Here is a 25,455-nt window from a genome sequence, read left to right on the forward strand (position 1 = left end):
GATAGTGGTAGTGTAGGAGAGATGAGATCTGCCAGCAGCACCCTGGACAGCGCCGTGTGACAGAGTGGTAGAGTGGCAGTGTAACGGAGTGACAGAGCGGCCAGGCCACAACTGAGTAAGGCTCTTTATCCAGGCCCAACATGGGGACAGGGGAGGTGCCAGGGAGGGCTAAGACAGGGATGGGTTGGGCACAGTGAGGCTGCACTGGGATATAGTGCTGGGCCTGGGGTATAGGGCTGGACTTGGGGCATAAGGCTGATGCTGGGCAGTTTGGATGTAAGAGGGTTACACAGATGGGTCACCAGATGGACATGGAGGCTGATCTGTTCTATAACACCCTGCCTGATCTGAACATGCCACACTCACAGAGGGGGGGGGGGGGGGGGGGGGGTGAGGAATACACAGACAGAGGGATACACTATCTTGTTTATATTGTTGCGTCACACTGCCATACCAATTGTATTTACCTTAACCCCTATAGAGCACACTGCAGTACACAGTACAGCACCCCACACTCTAGGAGCTGGCAGCTTACTGCTAATCTACTGCTGCCACTGAACCTAACAACCTGCCCAGAGCTGGTGTGTGTGTGTATGTGTGGTGTGTGTACCGGAAATCCACAAAAGTCCACACAAGGATAGTAAAACAAGGAAAATTCTCCCTCATGGGGACATTTCCCAGCTATTTTAGGCTTAGGGGTTAGGCTTAGGGCTAGGGTTACAATTAGGGTTAGGGGTAATGGTTAGGGCTAGGGTTACAATTAGGGTTAGGGGTAATGGTTAGGGCTAGGGTTACAATTAGGGTTAGGGGTAATGGTTAGGGCTAGGGTTACAATTAGGGTTAGGGGTAATGGTTAGGGCTAGGGTTACAATTAGGGTTAGGGGTAATGGTTAGGGCTAGGGTTACAATTAGGGTTAGGGGTAATGGTTAGGGCTAGGGTTACAATTAGGGTTAGGGGTAATGGTTAGGGCTAGGGTTATAATTAGGGTTAGGGGTAGGGTTAGGGTTAGGGTTAGGGTTACAATTAGGGTTAGGGTTAGGGTTAGGGTTACAATTAGGGTTAGGGGTAATGGTTAGGGCTAGGGTTAGGGTTAGGGGTAATGGTTAGGGTTAGGGTTAGGGTTAGGGGTAATGGTTAGGCTTACAATTAGGGTTAGGGGTAATGGTTAGGGTTAGGGTTAGGGTTAGGGGTAATGGTTAGGGTTAGGGTTACAATTAGGGTTAGGGGTAATGGTTAGGGCTAGGGTTACAATTAGGGTTAGGGGTAATGGTTAGGGCTAGGGTTAGGGTTAGGGGTAATGGTTAGGGTTAGGGTTAGGGGTAATGGTTAGGGTTAGGGTTAGGGGTAATGGTTAGGGTTAGGGGTAATGGTTAGGGCTAGGGTTACAATTAGGGTTAGGGGTAATGGTTAGGGCTAGGGTTACAATTAGGGTTAGGGGTAATGGTTAGGGCTAGGGTTAGGGTTAGGGGTAATGGTTAGGGTTAGGGTTAGGGGTAATGGTTAGGGTTAGGGTTAGGGGTAATGGTTAGGGTTAGGGGTAATGGTTAGGGTTAGGGTTAGGGTTAGGGGTAATGGTTAGGGTTAGGGTTAGGGGTAATGGTTAGGGTTAGGGTTAGGGTTAGGGGTAATGGTTAGGGTTAGGGTTAGGGTTAGGGGTAATGGTTAGGGGTCAGAAAAAATACAATTTTGAATGGACATTTTTCATTTTAGGTCCCCACAAGGATAGTAAAACATATGGTGTGTGTGTGTGTGTGTCCTTGTGTCCATGTCTGTGTGTGTGTGTGTGTGTGTGTGTGTGTGTGTGTGTGTGTGTGTGTGTGTGTGTGTGTGTGTGTGTGCGCGCGCGCGCGGGTGCTTGCATGCGAGTGTGTGAATATGATACCTACCTTCCCTCATTGATGAGCTCAATGAAGGCAAGGCCTGCATTTTTCTGGATCGAGTTCTGCCACTCCTGAGACAGGAGGAGGAGAGGAGAAGAACATAGAAAGAGGAGAGGAGGAACGTTGGATAGTTAGTCACATATACTGGCTCCATGGCTGTATGTCAGACAAAGCCTTCCACAAGGTCCAGTGAGGTGACCTTTTCAAGACGCTGGAGAGATTCAGCTTTGGCAAAAACGTTTTGACTTGGATTAGGATGCTATATTGTTCTCTGATAGCTTGGGTGTGTACTAACAACACCTACTTCAAATACAGAGACAGGGCTGTCTGCTCTTTCATTTGCTATTCAAACTCAGTCTGTAAACAGTTAAAGACATAAAAACCCACAGTTTATAACATTCTAATCAGCGCTACTAGGCGGTGGCTATAAAAACATATCAACGGGCAAATTTGCAATAAAAATCATAGGCAGGCAATAAAATAACAATAACATAGTGATAAAAAACTATTATGGAACACTTTGCCCTGAAAGCTTCACAAATCAGAAAAATATTTCCAAAACCAAAAAAACATGTACAATAAAAACAGTCATGGTAATAATAATCTACAGAGTCGATGATAAATAAATGGATCTCTCTGCATGGCTAGTCTCCACTGCAATTCAAATGGCCATCGCACATTCAATTGTTTCCTTACTTTAATTAGAAGCTAAGAAGGCATCAAGGTCATTGAATCCTTTCAAAGAGAAGTGCGGGCTATAAAAAGCTGAATCTCTGCCCGGCATGTGAGCTTGCCTCTTTTCTTCGCATGCGTCCTAAATGGCATTCTATGCACTCCTTTGATCAGTCCTATGGACCCTAGTCAAAAGTAGTGCACTACATAGGGAATATGGTGGCATTTGGGACGAGACCTCTATGAACAGATCAGTAAACACAGGAGAGATGTAATTGGGGATGAAACTGTATCCTCAGCCTTAAATACAGCCATTTCCTCTGTCTGCACACTGACAGATGACTGAGGAGAGGAGAGCCATCTACAGCAGTGTGGAGCCGGATCCGAGAGTGGCTGCGGCCCCGGGGCACCCCCCACCCTCTCCCCAGCACCATCACTACCCGGTCTGGGAATGATTAAAAAGCCGTTTGGGAGCGGAGGAGAGGGCCTTGCACTGTGGGAACCTCACTCACTGAGGAGCAAATGAAAGGGAAAACAGAGGAGGCCACAGTTCAAAATAGAAAGAGAATAGAGAAGGAATATAGAAGGGGAAAAGGTTCCCAGTTTTCAATGCTAGCCAAGTGTCAGGTGTAAAACCAACTGAATCTCACGCATAGACGAGGCTAACAAATGAGATTGTGCATCTCAGAAACGGTATTAACAACAGATTGCCAAATAGTGTAAAATAGTGTGGGACAGACTGCACCAGGCTAGAGAACACAGTTCCACCTCACACAGTCACCTTAAGTGAGAGAGACGGCACTGATATGCTGGGCATCTGGTCTCCACATGATTTATCCTGACCTCTATCTCTCTCTCTCTCTCTCTCTCTCTCTGCTACAGTATCCGCTCCACAATAGGCTGTTACTGATTTGGACAGGGCTCATGTTCGGCCAGTCTTCTGAGGATCTGTTCGCACCGCACTCACGTGACAAAAATATATATTCGGAAACCAAAGCAGATGTCTCATGCAGCGCCAGGAGAGTGACATCAGGTAGGAGGGGGAAAACTCAGCCTGAACCTCTATCTTGTCTAACTGAGTTACAGTACAGTAAACTCTCTGGTTACCGTTACAGATGTTTTCATCCCCGGAGTTTTTTTCTTCTTCTGTGCAGCAGGGCTCTAAAGGGGCTGTGCTGTGATTGCAGGGATTTCAGGAAAGCCCATTGTTGCCTGTTTGAAGAGAATTAGGCCTGACATGCTTCTCCAGGAGGAAGCAACATGATCCTTCATGTAGATGCAGAGAAAAATAACTCAGAACCTCTGTCTATGGGCTGACCTGCAACAGAATCCAGAATATCTAGCTATGGGCTGACCTGCAACAGAATCCAGAATATCTAGCTATGGGCTGACCTGCAACAGAATCCAGAATATCTAGCTATGGGCTGACCTGCAGCAGAATCCAGAATATCTAGCTATGGGCTGACCTGCAACAGAATCCAGAATATCTAGCTATGGGCTGACCTGCAACAGAATCCAGAATATCTAGCTATGGGCTGACCTGCAACAGAATCCAGAATATCTAGCTATGGGCTGACCTGCAGCAGAATCCAGAATATCTAGCTATGGGCTGACCTGCAGCAGAATCCAGAATATCTAGCTATGGGCTGACCTGCAGCAGAATCCAGAATATCTAGCTATGGGCTGACCTGCAACAGAATCCAGAATATCTAGCTATGGGCTGACCTGCAGCAGAATCCAGAATATCTAGCTATGGGCTGACCTGCAACAGAATCAAGAATATCTAGCTATGGGCTGACCTGCAGCAGAATCCAGAATATCTAGCTATGGGCTGACCTGCAGCAGAATCCAGAATATCTAGCTATGGGCTGACCTGCAACAGAATCCAGAATATCTAGCTATGGGCTGACCTGCAACAGAATCCAGAATATCTAGCTATGGGCTGACCTGCAGCCAGGGGAGGGGGGGTGGCTCAGGAGCTCAGATAAGACAAGCTTACAATCTGTGGTGTCTGGGAGTGTTTAACCTAGGAAGATTATCCTATTGGTTAAGGGGTCCTGAATTTCATTGTTTTAAACTGTTACACACAAGCCTCTTGTTCCTCTGCAGCCCTACATACAGCCCCAACATCAGTAGGCGACAGGCAGACAACAGTACTGTGGCGTCTCAATCCAGGCTGTCAGAGTGAGGCTGTAGTCTTTTATCTGCTCTGCTCTCCACATCTGGAGGCTCTCTGTCAGTAAATCTCCCGGGCTCCACTGCAGATCCCCTGTGTGTTTAAGCTGTTACAAGAAACAGAGCTGTTTGACCTTCTCATTCACCAGGCCGTCTGTGAAGAGACACACAGTCTGCTGCCCGTCCAAGCCCCCTACAGCCCCAGCCACACACTGCCTTGTCCCAGCCCCATACAGTCTCAGCTCCATACAGCCTTTTCCTAGCTCCATACAGCCTTGTTCCAGCCCCATACAGCCTTGTCCCAGCCCCATACAGCCTTGGCCTAGCCCCATACAGTTCCAGCTCCATACAGCCTTTTCCTAGCTCCATACAGCCTTGTCCCAGCCCCATACAGCCTTGTCCCAGCCCCATACAGCCTTGTCCCAGCCCCATACAGCATTGTCCTAGCCCCATACAGTTCCAGCTCCATACAGCCTTGTCCCAGCCCCATACAGCCCTGTCCTAGCCCCATACAGTTCCAGCTCCATACAGCCTTGTCCTAGCTCCATACAGCCCCAGCTCCATGCTGCATTGTCCTAGCCCCATACAGTCCCAGCTCCATACAGCCTTGTCCATGCCCCATACAGCATTTTGTGCTAGCCCCATATAGCCTTGTCCTAGCCCCATACAGCCCGGTCCTAGCCCCACACAGTCCCAGCTCCATACAGCCTTGTCCTAGCTCCATACAGTCCCAGCTCCATACAGCCTGGTCCTAGCCCCATACAGCCTTGTCCTAGCCCCATACAGCCCGGTCCTAGCCCCACACAGTCCCAGCTCCATACAGCCTTGTCCTAGCCCCACACAGTCCCAGCTCCATACAGCCTTGTCCTAGCTCCATACAGTCCCAGCTCCATACAGCCTTGTCCTAGCTCCATACAGTCCCAGCTCCATACAGCCTTGTCCTAGCCCCATTCAGCCCCAGCTCCATACAGCCTGGTCCTAGCCCCATACAGCCTTGTCCTAGCCCATCTCCATACAGCCTTGTCCTAGCCCCATACAGTCCCAGTCCCATACAGCCTTGTCCATACTCCCTACAGCATTGTCCTAGCCCCATTCAGCATTGTCCTAGCCCCATTTAGCCCAGCTCCATACAGCCTGGTCCTAGCCCCATACAGCCTTGTCCTAGCCACATACAGCCCCATCTCCATACAGCCTTGTCCAAGCCCCATACAGTCCCAGTCCCATACAGCCTTGTCCATACCCCCTACAGCCTTCTCCTAGCCCCATACAGCCCCATCTCCATACAGCCTTGTCCTAGTCCCATACAGTCCCATACAGCCCTGTCCATACCCCCTACAGCATTGTCCTAGCCCCATACAGCATTGTCCTAGCCCCATTCAGCCTTGTCCTAGCCCCATTCAGCATTGTCCTAGCCCCATTCAGCCTTGTCCTAGCCCCATTCAGCATTGTCCTAGCCACATTCAGCCTTGTCCTAGCCCCATATAGTCCCAGCTCCATTTCAGCCTTGTCCTAGCTCTGTACAGCCCTAGCTCTATACAGCCTTGTCCCAGCCCCATACAGCCTTGTCCTAGCTCCATACAGTCTTGTCCCAGCCCCATACAGCCTTGTCCTAACCCCATTCAGCCTTGTTTTAGCTCCATACAGCCTTGCCCCAATCCCAGCTCCATACAGCCTTGCCCAAGCCCCATGCAGCCCCAGCCCCATACTGCCTTGTCCATGCCCCATACAGCCTTGTCCTAGCCCCATACAACCTTGTCCTAGCCCCATACAGCCTTGTCCTAGCCCCATACAGCCGTGTCCTCACCCCATACAGCCTTGGCCTCGCTCCTTACAGCCTTGTCCTCGCTCCATACAGCCTTGACCTAGGCCCATACAGGAAAGTAACTACTGATGGAATCAGATCAGGATTAACCAGTTTCACTGTGCCCATCCCTGCCAGTGCTGCTGGATAAAGCTAGCTGTGGTTCCAACTCAGGCCAAGCAGATCCACTTTCAGCCTCTCTGACTGGTCGATATCTCAGGCTGGGTTTCATCCCAGGAGTCCCTAATGGCAGGAACTATTGGAGCCACAGTAATACTATCTGTGTCTGCGGTGGGGGGAACAGGGGGGTGGTGACTTTGTGAGAGGGGGGGGGGGGGGGGGCACGGCTCTCTGACACTCCCAGACCTCAGTAGTCCAGGAGCTGGGAAAAGAGGGTAGACATCCCAGAGCAACAGTGCTAGGTTAGCCTACAGAAAGACAGACCGCCAGAAGAGAGAAAGACTCAGGGAACATTCCCTCAGAAACTTCAAAAGAACAGCAGTAACAGCGTGATTCACTACTGCAAGGCTCAGGCGGTTGTGTGAGTAGACAGAGAGGAATGCTCCTTAATCTCAGACCTCTAATAACAGATGCATGGGTATGTATGGGAGCTGACGGGCTGACTGGCTCCATACTGCAGGATTGGCCGGCTGCGCCACTGCAGGGGCCCTGGGCTCTGGACAATGTGCCTCCTACTGCAGCCTCCATCCCTGCAGACTGGATACTCAGCGAGAGAGGCACCACCTAATGCCTTCCTTATGGACTGACTGACTGGCCCTGCAGAGAGAAGGTATGTTAACTATCTCCTGTTCTGTTCTTACTGCTACATTGGGACGATGACCCTTTGAGACATAAGAGACTTAACCAATGATTCATGTAGACACTAGATGGCTGATAGGGGGTGATGTCTTGGCACTCCCCCAACATTGTAAAAAACATTTTGGAAGCTATAGAAATGCATGTATTAATGTCTACATTCATTTTGAAACATGTATTCTAATACAGACACCTTAATGCATACTTTAAATTATATTATGTGAGCTAAAAATACAAGTAAAATGAAAAATATATTAAAACAATTCCTTAAAGTATACTTTTTTTAGATTGCTAATGTTAATGTCCCCACCGCAAGAACACAAAAATACTTAAACACATGTAATTTGTCCTTGAAACATTTATCTGAAATACTGTAGAATTCCATTCATTCCTAAAGAGGACAGCTCTACTGGGGAGTTCTAATATTGCCGATCGGTGGTTTCAAAGCCTCTCAGTGGCCAATACATAGCATTAACAATCCAGAGTTTATATACAGTGCCTTTACAAAGAATTGAGACCCATTGACTTTTTCCACAGTTTGTTGTTACAGCTAAAATGTATTACATTTAGATTTTCTGCCAAAGTGGAATTTTGTTTGTAGGAAATGTTAGATTCTTTTTAATTAAAAGCTGAAATGTCTTGAGTCAATGAGTGTTCAACCCCTTTGTTACGGCAAGCCTAATTTAGATCAGGAGTAAAAATGTCCGATAAGAGTGGTTAACATCCTTTTTGTATGACTGCCCCATCTCTGTACACACATACAGATTATAAGGTCCCTTAGTCCAGTAGTGAGTTCAGCTCATGTCACCGGGTTGACCTTAAAATGAGGGACAGGTTGTTTATTTTTCTTAAAATGAATCACTAATCACATTCAATAAATGATCATCTTCAGAAATGACTTTGTCAAAGTAACAAAATAATGATGGCTTTTACAGTGACGGTGAGAACCTGGGGTTCAGTGGGTTAAAATCTTGCTAGAAATCACAGAGTGCACAGAAGGAATTTTGGCACAGATTCATTGAGTTTTCAATGTGGTCTATATTAAAGGGCACGTCATTTCATATAACAGGCTTTTAAAATGGAATATTGGTGATCTCTACTTAAAAGGGAGGCAAAAGGGACTCATGTCGTGCCACGACCCAGAGACCTGGAGCTGGAAGCAGCCTCACCTTTATAGTCCATTACAGGGAGCAGAGGTGTGGAGGTGAGAGGGAGACGAAAAAAGGAGGACAGAAGAGATAGAGAAGAGAGAATGGAGGGAGTGGGGGGAAGAGAGGGATGTGTGAGGAGGTAGGAAGAAGCAGAGAGGGAGAGAAAATGAGGGATATGTGAGGAGAAAGCGAGAATCTCACCTGAGAGCAGAGCAACATGACCAGTTCCACGACAGAGGTGCTGGATTTCATACACACCAGACCTGGAGGGAAGACAGAACAGAGAGTTAGAAGCAGAGTTGTCATACACCTCACCAATGACATGTGGGAGGGGCTAACATTGTAGTCACTACCAGAGAAGAAGACACTCTGGAGGAATCATTATGGGCTGGTGGGGCCAGGGCTCGTTGGCATGGTTACATGAAGACGTCAGTCAGTGTGATTGACAGCATGAGTCGACAACCAGGGATGAGATGTCAACATGTTGATAAACACACAGACAGACCATCTCAGGGATGTCAAACATCTCTTCCGTTTTACCGTTGATGCAAAGAAAGAGCTTGCATGAATCAGAAATGGTAAATTACCTAACATGTTACAACAATGAAAACATTTAGCTGCCTGAAACCACTGAGATAGCGACAAAGTGACAAAGAGTGTGTCCCAAATGGCACCCTATTCACTCTGCAATGCACTACGTTGACAAGAGCCCTATTGGCTTTGATCAAAAGCAGTGCATTACATAGGAAATATGGTGCTATTTTGGATGGAGACAAAGTAGACTATAGTATAATGTGAAGAGTGTGAATCTTCCTCCTGTTCTTGCACAGCACTGACACGGTCTGAGACTGAGACTGTTGTAAACAGGGGATGTGACCCTCTCTAGTTCACAGACAGCTACATACAGTGCCTTGCGAAAGTATTCGGCCCCCTTGAACTTTGCGACCTTTTGCCATATTTCAGGCTTCAAACATAAAGATATAAAACTGTAACAACAACAAGTGGGACACAATCATGAAGTGGAACGACATTTATTGGATATTTCAAACTTTTTTAACAAATCAAAAACTGAAAAATTGGGCGTGCAAAATTATTCAGCCCCCTTAAGTTAATACTTTGTAGCGCCACCTTTTGCTGCGATTACAGCTGTAAGTCGCTTGGGGTCTCTATCAGTTTTGCACATTGAGAGACAGAAAATCTTTCCCATTCCTCCTTGCAAAACAGCTCGAGCTCAGTGAGGTTGGATGGAGAGCATTTGTGAACAGCAGTTTTCAGTTCTTTCCACAGATTCTCGATTGGATTCAGGTCTGGACTTTGACTTGGCCATTCTAACACCTGAATAGGTTAATTTTTGAACCATTCCATTGTAGATTTTGCTTTATGTTTTGGATCATTGTCTTGTTGGAAGACAAATCTCCGTCCCAGTCTCAGGTCTTTTGCAGACTCCATCAGGTTTTCTTCCAGAATGGTCCTGTATTTGGCTCCATCCATCTTCCCATCAATTTTAACCATCTTCCCTGTCCCTGCTGAAGAAAAGCAGGCCCAAACCATGATGCTGCCACCACCATTATTGACAGTGGGCATGGTGTGTTCAGGGTGATGAGCTGTGTTGCTTTTACGCCAAACATAACGTTTTGCATTGTTGCCAAAAAGTTCCATTTTGGTTTCATCTGACCAGAGCACCTTCTTCCACATGTTTGGTGTGTCTCCCAGGTGGCTTGTGGCAAACTTTAAATTACACTTTTTATGGATATCTTTAAGAAATGGCTTTCTTCTTGCCACTCTTCCATAAAGGCCAGATTTGTGCAATATACGACTGATTGTTGTCCTATGGACAGAGTCTCCCACCTCAGCTGTAGATCTCTGCAGTTCATCCAGAGTGATCATGGGCCTCTTGGCTGCATCTCTGATCAGTCTTCTCCTTGTATGAGCTGAAAGTTTAGAGGGACGGCCAGGTCTTGGTAGATTTGCAGTGGTCTGATACTCCTTCCATTTCAATATTATCGCTTGCACAGTGCTCTTTGGGATGTTTAAAGCTTGGGAAATCTTTTTGTATCCAAATCCGGCTTTAAACTTCTTCACAACAGTATCTCGGACCTGCCTGGTGTGTTCCTTGTTCTTCATGATGCTCTCTGCGCTTTTAACGGACCTCTGAGACTATCACAGTGCAGGTGCATTTATACAGAGACTTGATTACACACAGGTGGATTGTATTTATCATCATTAGTCATTTAGGTCAACATTGGATCATTCAGAGATCCTCACTGAACTTCTGGAGAGAGTTTGCTGCACTGAAAGTAAAGGGGCTGAATAATTTTGCACGCCCAATTTTTCAGTTTTTGATTTGTTAAAAAAGTTTGAAATATCCAATAAATGTTGTTCCACTTCATGATAGTGTCCCACTTGTTGTTGATTCTTCACAAAAAAATACAGTTTTATACCTTTATGTTTGAAGCCTGAAATGTGGCAAAAGGTCGCAAAGTTCAAGGGGGCCGAATACTTTCGCAAGGCACTGTATGTCCTATTACACACACACACACACACACGCACGCACGCACGCACGCACGCACGCACACACACACACACACACACACACACACACACACACACACACACACACACACACACACAGCTAGTCTACCACGGCTGACCTCTTGTTACTGCAATGACCAGTTCTCCCATCACTCAGCTCTCTCTGACACAAGAGGTCAGGTGGTAGGGTGACCCTGGCCCCTAGTGACCCCGGCCCTACTTTGGTATGCTGGCCTAAAGACCATGGACCCTGGCTGTACGCTGGTACACAAACAAAATGTTTTCGATTTAAACAGGGTCTGCCCTTCTGAACAGGCCTTTCCTGTGAGCAGGGCAGGGTTAAATCATTGAAGTGAATGTGGAATTGTCGAGCAGTGTGTTGATGGGTTGGGCAGGGAGGAAGGGGGGTTCATAGAGAGAGGGGGAGGCAGGAAAAGGAGAGGCAGGGGAGAGGAGTGAAGAGGCAGAAAGAGTGGAGGTTGGGGAGGAAGGGGGAAAGAGAGGAGAGGCAGAGAGAGGAGAGGTAGGGGAGGAAGGGGGAAGGAGAGGAGAGGCAGAGAGGGGAGTTATGGGAGGAAGGAGGAAGGAGAGGAGACAGAGAGAGGAGGGGTAGGGGAGGAAAGAGAGAAGACAGAGAGAGGGGAGGTAGGGGAGGAAGGAGTAAGGAGAGGAGACAGAGAGAGGAGAGGTAGGGGAGGAAGGAGGAATGAGAGGAGACAGAGAGAGGAGAGGTAGGGGAGGAAGGAGAGGAGACAGAGAGAGGGGAGTTATGGGAGGAAGGAGGAAGGAGAGGAGACAGAGAGAGGAGGGGTAGGGGAGGAAAGAGAGAAGACAGAGAGAGGGGAGGTAGGGGAGGAAGGAGTAAGGAGAGGAGACAGAGAGAGGAGAGGTAGGGGAGGAAGGAGGAAGGAGAGGAGACAGAGAGAGGAGAGGTAGGGGAGGAAGGAGAGGAGACAGAGAGAGGGGAGTCCATCACAACGACAACTCTGTTCGCCCAGGGGCCTCCCTCTCAACTCCAAGTGCATCATGGGCCAGGGGCCAGGCCAGGGTGGCTGGACATAATTACCACACTGACAACATGTCTAGAGAGGGGGAGAGGAGGGGTGATGAGGAGAGGAGGAGGGGAGATGGGGGTGGGTGAGGGGGCACTCGGGCCGCGACCCCGGGTAATTTGAGTGATGGATGGCTGGTAATTGCTACTAAATGGAGAGACTTTCCACCAGGGCCCTGATTCAGCCTGGGAGGAAAAACAGCCTCTGTTCCTTGGTAAAGGTCTGGGCAAAGCATCTCAAAGTAGGACTGATCCCATCTCTTGTACTATGCTTTATGAATACTGGCTCTGTTGTGTTGATGAAGTGTGTTGTGTTTGCCTGGTCTGTGCTCAGCGGTGAGGTGTGTGTATCTGCCAGCATTCTGACAGATGGACAGGCAGACTGAGTGAAGGGATCAGACAACATTCACACCTGTCAACTCTCCATAATTGTTAATCATGTGTGCGTGTGCGCGTGTGTGCGCATGCGCACGTGTGTGAGTGTGTGTGTGGTAGCCCTCTCTGGGTTATATTACTAGGCATCCAGCAGTGACACAGCAGCCAGTGGACATAAGGAGGGCCAGGAAAGGACAGACAGACTGAGGGATGGATGGCGGGAGGGATTCCACACACAGTTGGAGGAGAAACAAGACATTCTACACAGCACCTGTACCTTCTATGAGTAGCTCTTGGCCATGGCTTCCCAACAGGGTCCTAGAGAGGAACGGTGCAAAGTCCACAAAGATCTCCCTGAGGAGGGGGGCCACCTTCTCCAGAGCACGCTCCAACTTAGTAGTGATACTGTGGAAGAGAACAGAGCAGGGAGATACAGAAAGAGAGAGAGAGGGGGGGGGGGGGGACAGAGAACAGGGAAAGAAACAGGGTTGAGAGAGGGGGGGGGGGTGAAGAGAGAGCGAGAGGATGTCAGAGAGGAGAGGAAGAGACAGAGGCGAGAGGAGAAAGACAACAGTAAACAAATGAGTATAAGGTTGGGTAGGGTTGTGTGGTGAGCAGAGCAGAGTAGAGCCCTCCACCTGGGTTAGTACATGATAGTTAGAACATCCTTTCACACACAGCAGAACACTACTGCGTCCAGGGCTCTAAATCAAATTTAAGAAAACCTAATTGGTAGTACTGGTGCTCCTGATTCAGAAAATAAATCAAAATACTTGGGTGAACTGTTGGAATCATAGAAATACAATGACAATTCTAATTCTATTGTTGGTTTTGTTTGGCATGACAACAAATGAAAAAGGCATGTAAGGAGATATGACGGGCTGACTGGCTCATAAGGCATGTAGGAGTTATTATCTATACCACCACTGTGGGTTGGGGAGTAACGGATTACATGTAAGGGATTATAAAAAACTGGTAAATGTAATCTGTTACGTTACCAGCAAAAGTATTGTAATCTGACTACAGATACTTTTGAAAAACTACATGATTACTTTGAGGATTACTTTTAAATTCAGAAAGAATGGTTGCTCTATTTTCTCAATGATAGTCAAATCAGCATTGAAAAAAGGCGAACGTTTAAGAGACCACTATGACACACCAGGAGGAATAGGCTTTTGTAGGCTACAGTCCAAGCTATGTCTTCCAATAGTGTGACTGCTGTCCGCATCCAAAGATTATCCAACTTGAATAAACGCTTGGAGGTAAGGATGACAGCAGTGGTGTAGTCTACGGTGATACGGATATCACTTATTTTTGAAATCTACATAGCACATTGATGTGAATCAGTGTGATTCTCATTTAGCTATTTGCACCTTGCGGATTGTGGTTGTTGTGGATGGCTGTTCACAAATCTAAATGTGTATTTGAATCCAATAATGTTTGAAATCAAGAAGTTTAAGCTGCCTATCAATCATTGTTTTTGAAACCAGTGGACAGCCAGTCAAAAATGCGCTCTTGCAACAGCTGCATAGTGAGGATCCCAGCCTATGGAACAACAGCTGCATAGTGAGGATCCCAGCCTATGGAACAACAGCTGCATAGTGAGGATCCCAGCCTATGGAACAACAGCTGCATAGTGAGGATCCCAGCCTATGGAACAACAGCTGCATAGTGAGGATCCCAGCCTATGGAACAACAGTTGCATAGTGAGGATCCCAGCCTATGGAACAACAGCTGCATAGTGAGGATCCCAGCCTATGGAACAACCCCAGGTCACACAGCAAAATAAAACTCCAGGTCACACAGCAAAATAAAACTCCAGGTCACACAGCAAAATAAACCAGGTCACACAGCAAAATAAACCTCCAGGTCACACAGCAAAATAAACCTCCAGGTCACACAGCAAAATAAAACTCCAGGTCACACAGCAAAATAAACCAGGTCACACAGCAAAATAAACCTCCAGGTCACACAGCAAAATAAACCTTCAGGTCACACAGCAAAATAAAACTCCAGGTCACACAGCAAAATAAACCTCCAGGTCACACAGCAAAATAAAACTCCAGGCCACACAGCAAAATATTTTGCAGCATATGCAGCCAAATTGGTCACAGTTTAGAGCCGTGACTGTGTCTAGTAGAGGTCTTCACGAGTCCACCCGAACCTAAATACCAGAGACCTGACCTGGGATCTGTGCAGGTTCAAAATGTTATGTTTTCCCTCGGGACTGGGTCGGGTCCAGTTGGATTTTCATTGTGTCTCGGGTCTATGTAACTACAGCTGATAGACCCGAGTGGACCAGCATGGACCCGACCACAGCTCTGTACAGCCTATAGAATATTTATTTATATTAAGGTGGATTTATTGACTTATAGAAGGCCTAGACAACATATTCGTTAACCAGAAGAGCAACTTGGCTGATAAACATATTTTGTTTTGTCACTCAGGTCCAATCTAGACCCGGACCCGTCTAGGTCTGGTTGTTGTCGGATCCATTCGGGTTCAGGTCTCATTGTTCTCGGGTTCGGGTCTGATTGTCTTCGGGTCCAGGTCCAACTTTTTGGACCCGAGAAGACCTCTACAGCCTATTAGTATCTATCTACAACCTGGGAAGGAGTGGGCATGCAACCATACAGGAAGCATGTAAAAGCAGAGAGATACTGCCTTGAGCCTGTTCACTAGTATAGAAACAAATCACAGACAGACAGACAGACAGACAGACAGACAGACAGACAGACAGACAGACAGACAGACAGACAGACAGACAGACAGACAGACAGACAGACAGACAGACAGACAGACAGACAGACAGACAGAGAGAGAGAGAGAGAGAGAGAGAGGCTTGGCCTAGGAGGGACTAGAAGCAAAGTGGCTTCTGCCCCATGGCCTCCTGGGAAGGATATGAAGGTGAAAAGATGAGTGTATCAGTGAGACAGTAACACCTGTGTGAGCAATTTTAAACAGTGCTTGCCTATGACACTGGCCTGCACCTCTGGGGGCCATCTCTGTCTCTGTCTCTGTGTGGCCACGCTGCAGGGACCAACTAAAGACTCTCAGATCCTGGTCCACCTCACAGAGCAACGCACTGAAATACACAGAGATTGCAGCAGTCACTATGACTGAGTCCCAAATGGCACCCTTTATCCCCTTTATAGTGCACTACTTCTGACTAGAACCCATATGTCTATTGTCTACCCAACAAGCTGCATGTGAGTCTGACTGAACTGAAATTAGAGTTCAGTATGATCATACACACAGCTCTACAACCAAGTGAGACACAGACACACGCACAGCTCTGCAACTCGCCACTTCCATCATTGACTCCACAGTTATGGTAAGTGATGTTGGTTACTGCTGCCATGGCAACTGATTTGCAATTTCTTTAGAGGGGGGCAGAAGAGAGTGAGAGTGTGTGTGTGGCTGTGGGACTGGGAGACAGAGAGAGAGGTACTCAGGCTCTCTGCAGCACTAGAGATGCCTGTCACAAACCATTACAGGAGGTGGGGACTAAGAGTTAAGGTCACAGCAGCATCCACACACACACACACGCACACGCACACACACACACACGCACACACACACACACACACACACACACACACACACACACACACACACACACACACACACACACACACACACACAGTTTTCTCTGAATTACCATTCACACAAAACCACAGGCAGTGGTTACATGCTGATAGAGAAAGACATGCACTGTTCAGTGCCTCCAGGTGATATATGTCTGTAGCACTGAAATGCATAATCTCTCTACTACACACACACACACACACACACACAGTACTGTCACACCCTGACCCTACCTCATGTTCTCCACTGTGTCTTCAGGCATGGGCGCCACTGGCTGGACAGCAGGCAGGTTCTTACTAGTGGCCCCGTTGACGAAGGATGAGGAAGAGGTGGAGGAAGAGGAGGCTGAGTCTGTAGCTCCTGCAGGGAACAAACACACCAACCAACGTCACACTGGGAGAAGAATGGGAGCAGAAGTATACAACTTTATTATATAACCAAGTACTGTATACAACTATATTATATACCTAAGTATACAACTATACAGTACAGTATAAAACTTCATTAGATAACTAAATATACAACTATATTATATACCCAAGTTCTGTATACAACTATATTATATACCCAAGTATAGTACAGAATACAACTATACAGTACAGTATACAACTCAATTACATAACCAACTATAGAAATACACAGTATACAACTCCATTATACAACTATACATTATAGCATACACTATACAACTATATTATATACCCAAGTACAGAAATATACAGTATACACCTCCATTATATACCCAATTATAAACTGGGTGGTTCGAGCCCTGAATGCTGATTGGCTGACAGCCGTGTTATATCAGACCGTATACCACGGGTATGACAAAACATTTATTTTTACTGCTCTAATTACATTGGTAACCAGTTTTTAATAGCAATAAGTCACCTCTGGGGGTTGTGGTACAGTATATTGCCAATATACCACGGCTAACGGCTATGTCCAGGCACTCCGCATTGTGTCGTGCGGTTGGACAGTCCTTGGCCGTGGTATATTGGCCATATACCACACCCCCTTGGGCCTTATTGCTTAAATATACAACTATACAGTATACACCTATTCTGTATATTATCTACCCAAGGTCTGTTTCAGTTACAGGGCCGACCTATAAGAATGACATCCGCCTTGAACCATTAATTGTAAGTATATGAATGTCTAATGTCCAATTCAATATAACGGTTGTTCAAACACGGTGCATTGTACTGTAGCTACATCTGTGGCATTTCTTTTGAAATATTGGGTTACATGTTTAATAGGATACGATTAAGACGTTTTCCATCCATCATCATTCCAGGTATCACCTGCATGTCCTTGAGTTCATGGGTCACGTTGACAAAAAACATCTACAGAACAGAACTGGTGAAATCATGGGGTCTGAGGGAAGAAGGGAGAGAAGGAGGGAGAGAGAAAAGGAGAGCGAGTAGGAGAAAGAGGGGGTGAGAGAGAAGGGGAGGAGAGAGAGTGAGAAAGAGGGAGGGGGGGTGACAGAGAAGGAGGGAAGGAGGAAGGTAGGGAGAGAAGGTTATAGATGGAAAAGTGGGAAGGAAAGAGAGGGAAGTGGGAGGAGGGGAGAGAGGAGAGCCCCTGGGTTTAACTGAAAGAGAGAGAAGCGAGAGGAGAGGAGAGAAGAGAGCCCCTGGGTTTAACTGAAAGAGAGAGAAGCGGGAGGAGAGGAGAGGAGAGAAGAGAGCCCCTGGGTTTAACTGAAAGAGAGAAAAGTGGGAGGAGGGGAGAGAGGAGAACCCCTGGGTTTAACTGAAAGCACAGTGACACATCTGTCACATTCCTGCTGAGTGGATAGGGACATTTAATAGGTGTTGCAGCTTTAATGGTCTCTGTATTAAGTGGCTTCTTTCGAAGGCTTGCTGCATCATGGGACCCTGGGCTCAATAGCATGGAACAGGGCCTAAGGGGAGAGGACAGTCAAATGGAACCCTATTCCCTATTTAGTGCACTACTTTTGTTCAGGGCCCATTGGAAGCACACTACACAACAACTTCTACTACACTACACTAATTTGGTCTGAACAAATGAAACATAATAAAACAACAAGACCTACCATTTCTCAGAGGTCATTGAATGCATTTCAACCTGACCCGATTGTATTATCCTGCTTTATACAGCACAACCACCACACAGCAGGTCATAGCACTTTATAAACTGGGTGGTTCGAGCCCTGAATGCTGATTGGATGACAGCCATGGTCTATACGACCGTATACCAAGGGTATTACAAAACATGTATTTTTACTGCTCTAATTACGTTGGTAACCAGTTTATAATAGCAGGCACCTCGGGGCCAATATATCACGGCTAAGGGCTGTGTCCAGGCACTCTGCGTTGTGTTGTGTGTAAGAACAGCCCGTAGCCGTGGTATATTGGCCACAGACCCCACCTCCTCTGACCTTATTGCTGAAGTATAGGAAGCCTGGCCCTGTCAGGAGATAGTACAGTAGAGAGTGCCCTCTGGTGCACAGTATGAGTTTATACATTCCACCATTAAACCTCAGTCATCCAGCCGAGAAACAAATAGGTTATGTCCCAAATAGTCCCATATTCTTTATATAGTGCACCACTTTTGACCAGATCCCTACGGGCCATGGTAAAAACTAGTGCACTACATAGGGAGCCATTAGGGACGCAGATTCCGCTCCTATTCCTGGACCGGCATCAAAGGACACATTCCAGACCCACTGGGTTATTAAGATCTGCAGTAATTACTCAGATGAAATACTAACGAACTCCAACGAGCAACAGTTCCCTGGAAATAAACCACATTACCGGCCAAACACATTAGTAGAGTGTTATTAGTAACCTCTTGGGTCTGAGACCCCGAGTACCATCCTTCAGAGGGCTTGTATGTCAGGGTGAATCTTAAACCAACCACTATCCCTTTACCCCTACGCCTTATCCCCTACACCTAGCCCTGACCCCCTACACCTATACCCTACACCTAGCCCCTACTCTTTACTCACTAGCACCTCATATAGAAAATAAAGGATCAGATAGGTATAAGCAATAATATTGGTATGGTAGTACTAGCTTCCTGTTAAGAAGCCACTTAATAACTGTAGGTTAGGTGGAATTGTCACTAATATTACTCATACCTATCCACACGTTTCAAGTATGCACAAGTGGCTAAGTGTTAGGGCAGGCCTGGGCAACTCCAGTTCTCGGTGGCCTGGTTGGTATCACACTTCCCCCCCATCCCTAGCAAACACACCTGATTAAACTAATTGCATGTTTAACTGAAGATCATGATTAGTTGATTATTGGAGTCAGGTGTGTTAGCTGGGGAATAACTGTGACACCAGTCAGGCCCCCGAGGACTGGAGTTGCCCAGGCCTGTGGGACTAGGGGTTGATGTGGGAAGCACTAGAAGATTTAGTCCCAAATTGCACCCTATTCCCCACATTTGACCAGGGCCCATGGGTGTAGGCCTACCGGTGGTGTTGATCATGCTCTTGGCGGGGTTGGAGGCTGCAGAAAAGATGTTGGGGGTGGAGCCTGTTGCCAGGCTACTGGAGGATGTGTGTCCAACTGTGTTCACAGCCAGACTGCCTGGTGGAGGCTTCTTCACTGGGACCACCACACTCCTATACAGAGAGAGATAGTCTCACATACACACACACACACACACACACACACACACACACACACACACACACACACACACACACACACACACACAGAGCACAGCTAAGTGTAGCTAATGACGGAACCAAGCATCAGTAATGCTCCCATTAAGAGAAACATTAAATACAGTACATGGAAATAGAAAAAGACTGTTCTGTGTGAAGACACTTCTGATTTCCTCATTTATTTATAGACACTAGAACACATCACGAGGGAGGAAGCCAGTAAATGCTGCCAGCAGGGTGTGCGTCCCAAATGGCACTCTATTCCCTATACAGTGTACTACTTTTGATAAGAGCCCTGTACAACAGTAGTGCATACAGGGAATGGGGTGCTATTTGGGACAGACCCAGGGTCTTTAGATGACTAAACTTGTGACCTTCCCATGGTCCACTTAGAGAGCACAGAGCATACATTCAGACGACTGGGATATACTGCAGTTATTTATTCACTTCTGATGAACGGCATGACACACACACACAAATGTCCATATCTCTGCATCTGCAGTGAAGAGTACTGATGGTGGCGGCATCCTTTATTCAGTACATCTGTGTACTGCTGCTTTGGTCTAGACCAGAGGTCTCATTGACAGCAGCACATCACTGAGAAAACCAGCTATATGTTTAATATGTTTTCTAAAAAGGTATTCCTGGTTCATTTTGAGTTATTTATCTAATAATTTATTGGAGTAGGAACACAAACAATAAAAACACTGACACGTTGAATGAACAATCACATGCATTGTTCCATCACAATGCAGATTAGCACTGATTCCAACAGTTGTCTCTTTTTAAAATAAACATGGAAAAAGCTAAGATAAGAATGTGTGCAGCTATCCCTGTGTGACATGGTTACGGTCTGATATGATCCTTTCATATGAATAATTGATTAGATGCAAAGACGACCTAAGACATCATGTATTAATATGGGTGTGTTTAATAGGGGCTGCTGTGAATAAAGTGAGGATTCATCTGGTGAGGAATATTAATGAACAGGACAAGACGACTATAGAGGAAAGAGAACCGCAGAACACACCCTGTAAGGACGCACACACACACACACACACACACACACACACGCACATTTATCTACACACATACATCCTCTATCATAAAGATATACTGTGGAAATGGATTAAAAAGATTACATTTCCTAACATAGTCTGTTCAATTAAACCAAACAGATTAAATCAGTTCTTCATTATAAATGTAATCATACATTCAGTGCTAGACAACATCCCCCTGTGTTACTGTGAGAGCTGTACTACAGAGAGAGAGAGGGAGGGAGGGAGAGAGAAAGAAAAAGAAAGGGAGGGAGAGAGAGAGGGAAGGAGATTTAAAGGTGTATTCAGATCAGTCGTGCAGTGGTCCCATCTGGTCATCCAGTCCTGGGTATTGAAGTCTCTAATTGAAAACTCCACCTCAGAGAGACTGTCAACCAGAAAGACCAGGGGACTCAGCCCTCCCCAGCCCTCCTCTCAACGCTCTGAGCCTTTTCTTTGTGCTCTGTTTTGATGTTGTCAGTCCCTATCAGCCTCAGGCCTGACAGCCCAGCCGTCCTGAGGCCTAGTCAGCCTAGAAGCTCATTCTGCTGGCAGGTGGAGAAGAATTAGACACAGCAAATTGAGGCTGGATGACATTAAAGCATGAAGGAGTCGTATGTGGGACCTGGACACTGTGTGTGAAAGCATTTCAAAATTAATACAGAGAGGTCTGGCAACTAATTTCAGCCTGCCAAGGCATATTAGGGCTGTGAGGGGTGAGAAGACAGGCTTGGGCGTGGGGTGGGAGGGGGGAGGGGTAAAATGGGAAGCCGCTTCTGTTTAATCAGTCATCAGGGCCCAGGGGACCTCTGCAGTCCTTCATCTGATCCTTCATCTCCTCCTCCCTCCCCCACTTCCTTATCTCTCCTCTCCTCCATTTGTACCTTCATCACAGGTGGCACACACACCAAACAGGCCACACTGACAGCCTTCCTATTTTGACATGGTTCAGGGTTTGTTGGTCCTAAATCTACTTCAATTATCTTCAACGTTCAGAACGTTCACCAGACAGAAAGATAAGGATTCTGGGATGTGAACCCTGACCTCCTGTCAGCAGCAGGTTACCACAGGGACAGCACACAGAATACTGTGTTCTTATCTACTGCAGGAATGTAATCACACAAGACCTTTCCAAACACACACCCTCCCACACTCCTCCCCATGGGGGCTTAGCTAACAGTACCAGAGGTCTAACATGTGACTGATGTTTTGCTTGCTACTGTAAAACCATGAATGTTGCTCCTGACAACTAAACGGACTTAGTGGATAAACTGTGGCGTGTTGAGCGTGCTTGACTAACGATGCACATTATAGTTCTTTCTTGAAGCATATACAGGGCATTCAGAAAGTATTCAGACCCCTTCCCCTTTTCCACATTTTGTTACATTACAGCCTTATTCTAAAATGGATTACATTTGGGGTTTTTCTCATTAATCTACACACAATTGCTTATTAAAATAAATGTGTTTTATTGTCACTTTCACCAGATATGTGCAGTGAAATGTGTTGTTTTACAGGGTCAGCCATAGCAGTACCACACCCCTGGAGTAAATTAGGGCAAGTAACCAAAAGGTCGCTGGTTTGAATCCCTGAGCCGACTAGGTGAAAATATGATGTTGTGCCCTTGTGCAAGGCACTTAACCCTAATTGCTCCTGTAAGTCGCTCTGGATAAGAGCGTCTGCTAAATGACAAAAATGTAAAATTTAAGTGCCTTGCTCAAGGACACATCGGCAGATTTTTTACCTTGCCGGCTTGGGTATTCAAACCAGCGACCTTTCCATTATTGGCCCAAACAATCTATCACTAGGCTACCTGCCCAAGTTGTCAAATATGTATAAAGATATGCATAACAGAGTGGCCTCCAGTACAAAGAGTGGAACTGCATGGTTATGTGTGTGCATGTGTACCTGTCAAAGGAGTGAAACTGCATGGGCAGCATGGGATGATGGGTCTCTCTCTGTACGGCAGGATCAGGGTAGGGGAGGGGCTCTGGTCCAGGCTCCACCCCCTCTCCTGGCCCAGCCACTAGGCTCTTCAGAATCTCTCTGACGTTGATGTTTGATTGACTGATCGAGGAGATGGAGGAGGCGGTTGTTAGAACCTCCAGGCCAGGCGGCTCCAAGAGGAACTCCTGGCTATGCTTCTCCCCAAAGGAAAGGCTGCCAAGCAGGGCGGACATAACGTCAACACGCCCGGGTCCTGAAGGTTCCAGGTCTGCCCCATTTAACACACTGGTCACCTGGGGGGGGGGGTGGGGGGGTAGTTTAGTTATGTACTCTTGTACCTGTACCCTTCCTGGATTTATGCACAAACAAACATTATAATACAACTACAATCCATTCTAATAGAGTGAGAAAAGGGAACACAGTCTAGTATCTAGATGAGCAACCTGTTCCTCTCCAATGCCAGAGTCAGTGTGCGGCAGAGATCCTCTCCCTATGTGGAGCTCCTCTACAGGGGTGGGGGGCTCCTTATTGTGGTCAGGGTAGGCCAGGGGGGTCTCTGGAACACACACACACACACACACACACACACACTTATTAAAGGACACAAGGTCACTGGGTGGGCTCACACACATTGATCATGTTCCAGAACGTCAAAAATGTGATGCATTGTGGGTTAATTGGGATTGACTGACTGATCTGCAAATAATAATGAGTAGTCATTCAAGATGCAAGGTGATGCAAGGTGATTCGTAGATCAGCCAGTCGGGAGTTGAACAAGCCCATTCTCTCCCCATCTAACTTCCGAGTTCATCCTCTTCTAACTTCCATCTCAGATTGACAGACATCTGCCACATGTCAGTTGGCTGGAAACTCTCTTCCTGGTGATATTACTTATGAGGGTGGCGAAGTGTCCTTCCCAGCAGCCTCTCTGATCCCACCCTCCTGGCTGATTGACTGGCTAATGAACTACGACAGACGGCTGGAAATAGAACTAGCCTCACAACGCCCCAAACTCTCAGCAATTCTCTGTTTCTCTCGCTTTCTTTTACTCTCTCTCTATATGTCGCTCTTGCACTCTCCCAGCGTGTGTCCAATGGGATGTTACTGTTCATACCACAGAGACCAGGGCTGCCTGTACAACTTCCATACACCCCACCCCGCTCCCAACTTCCCCTCCCCTCTCCCACTTCCCATCCTGCTCCTGCTTCCCTTCTCTGCTTCCATCCCTGTTCCCATGTTTAATTCTGCACAGTACAATTAGTGGGTAACATGAATTAATAATAGAGCTGAGAGGATGGGTTATGGGAGGAGTTAGAGGCAGGGTTAGGGGAGGGAGTTGGATATCAGAAGTATGCACCTGTGCTGGTAGGTGAGTTGATCTCGTTGCGAATGCTGCATGCTGATTGGCTGATCATCCTGTTGGGCTCTCTTTGGGGTTCCAGGATGTCCCTGTACTTTGACACCATGAGGACAGAGATGAAGTAGACCACCGCTAGGGCCAAGAACTGGGCCTGCTTACTGTCATCCTGGAGGGGACAAATATGCAAGTTACACAAACACACGCACACAAACATGTCACACACGCACCAGTACACACAAACATGTTACACACGCACCAGCACACACAAACATGTTACACATGCACCAGCACACACAAACAGTCATACTCACCACATCCCGGAACACGACAGCTCTCAGACGGTTGATGTCGACGTCCTGTAAAAGCCTGTCAGGGTCCTGAATGGGAGAAAGGTTACTGAGAATGTTTTGGGGTGTAGGATATCTAAAGTGAGGAGACTAAGGGAGTCTGACATCTTAGTGGTCGTGTAACAATCTGTTTACTTAGCCGTTAGCGTAGCATCCACATTACATTGGGTGTCACACTTAATGATCTCCCACACACCCTCCACTTATACAGTTTAAGTCGGAAGTTTTCATATACTTAGGTTGGAGTCATTAAAACTCGTTTTCAACCACTCCACAAATTTCTTGTCAACAAACTATAGTTTTGGCAAGTCAGTCAGGACATCTACTTTGTGGATGACACAAGTAATTTTTCCAACAATTGTTTACAGACAGATTATTTCACTGTATCTCAATTCCAGTGGGTCAGAAATGTACATACACTAAGTTGACTGTGCTTTAAACAGCATGGAAAATTCCAGAAAATTATGTCATGGCTTTAGAAGCTTCTGATAGGCTAATTGACATCATTTGAGTCAATTGGAGGTGTACCTGTGGATGTATTTCAAGGCCTACCTTCAAACTCAGTGCCTCTTTACTTGACATCATGGGAAAATCAAAAGAAATCAGCCAAGACCTCACAAGTCTGATTCATCCCTGGAGGCAATTTCCAAATGCCTGAAGGTACCATGTTCATCTGTACAAACAATAGTATGCAAGAATAAACACCACGGGACCAGGCAGCCGTCATACCGCTCAGGAAGGAGACGCGTTCTGTCTCCTATACATGAACGTACTTTGGTGCGAAAAGTGCAAATCAATCCCAGAACAACAGCAAAGGACCTTGTGAAGATGCTGGAGGAAACAGCTACAAAAGTATCTATGTCCACAGTAAAAACGAGTCCCATATCGACATAACCTGAAAGGCCGATCAGCAAGTAAGAAGCCACTGCTCCAAAACCGCCCTGAAAAAGCCAGACTACGGTTTGCAACTGCAGATGGGGACAAAAATCATACTTTTTGGAGAAATGTCCTCTGGTCGATGAAACAAAAATAGAACTGTTTGGCCATAATGACCATCGTTATGTTTGGAGGAAAAATGGGGA

The 25,455-nt window shown here is 46.7% G+C and overlaps 1 protein-coding gene across 3 annotated transcripts in view; it reads right to left on the reverse strand.

The window, feature by feature from the left end:
• LOC110503343 (neurobeachin) overlaps positions 1 to 25,455 on the reverse strand; it is a 329,781-nt gene that overhangs the window by 201,786 nt on the left and 102,540 nt on the right. For 2 of the 3 annotated variants that reach the window (XM_036961703.2, XM_036961702.2), the window contains exons 29-37: positions 24,338 to 24,403; positions 24,024 to 24,192; positions 23,110 to 23,222; positions 22,628 to 22,959; positions 19,486 to 19,637; positions 16,276 to 16,402; positions 12,732 to 12,859; positions 8,698 to 8,759; positions 1,888 to 1,952 (exon numbers count right to left, since the gene is read on the reverse strand). In XM_036961703.2, coding sequence (XP_036817598.1) covers positions 1,888 to 1,952; positions 8,698 to 8,759; positions 12,732 to 12,859; positions 16,276 to 16,402; positions 19,486 to 19,637; positions 22,628 to 22,959; positions 23,110 to 23,222; positions 24,024 to 24,192; positions 24,338 to 24,403 — 1,214 coding nt within the window. Of the gene's footprint in view, positions 1 to 1,887; positions 1,953 to 8,697; positions 8,760 to 12,731; positions 12,860 to 15,425; positions 15,540 to 16,275; positions 16,403 to 19,485; positions 19,638 to 22,627; positions 22,960 to 23,109; positions 23,223 to 24,023; positions 24,193 to 24,337; positions 24,404 to 25,455 lie in introns of all 3 variants that reach the window. The other variant, XM_036961699.2, reaches the window with a different exon arrangement.

The sequence above is a fragment of the Oncorhynchus mykiss genome, chromosome 24, assembly GCF_057628025.1.
Source record: "Oncorhynchus mykiss isolate SJ-2025 chromosome 24, ASM5762802v1, whole genome shotgun sequence".
NCBI lineage: Eukaryota > Metazoa > Chordata > Actinopteri > Salmoniformes > Salmonidae > Oncorhynchus > Oncorhynchus mykiss.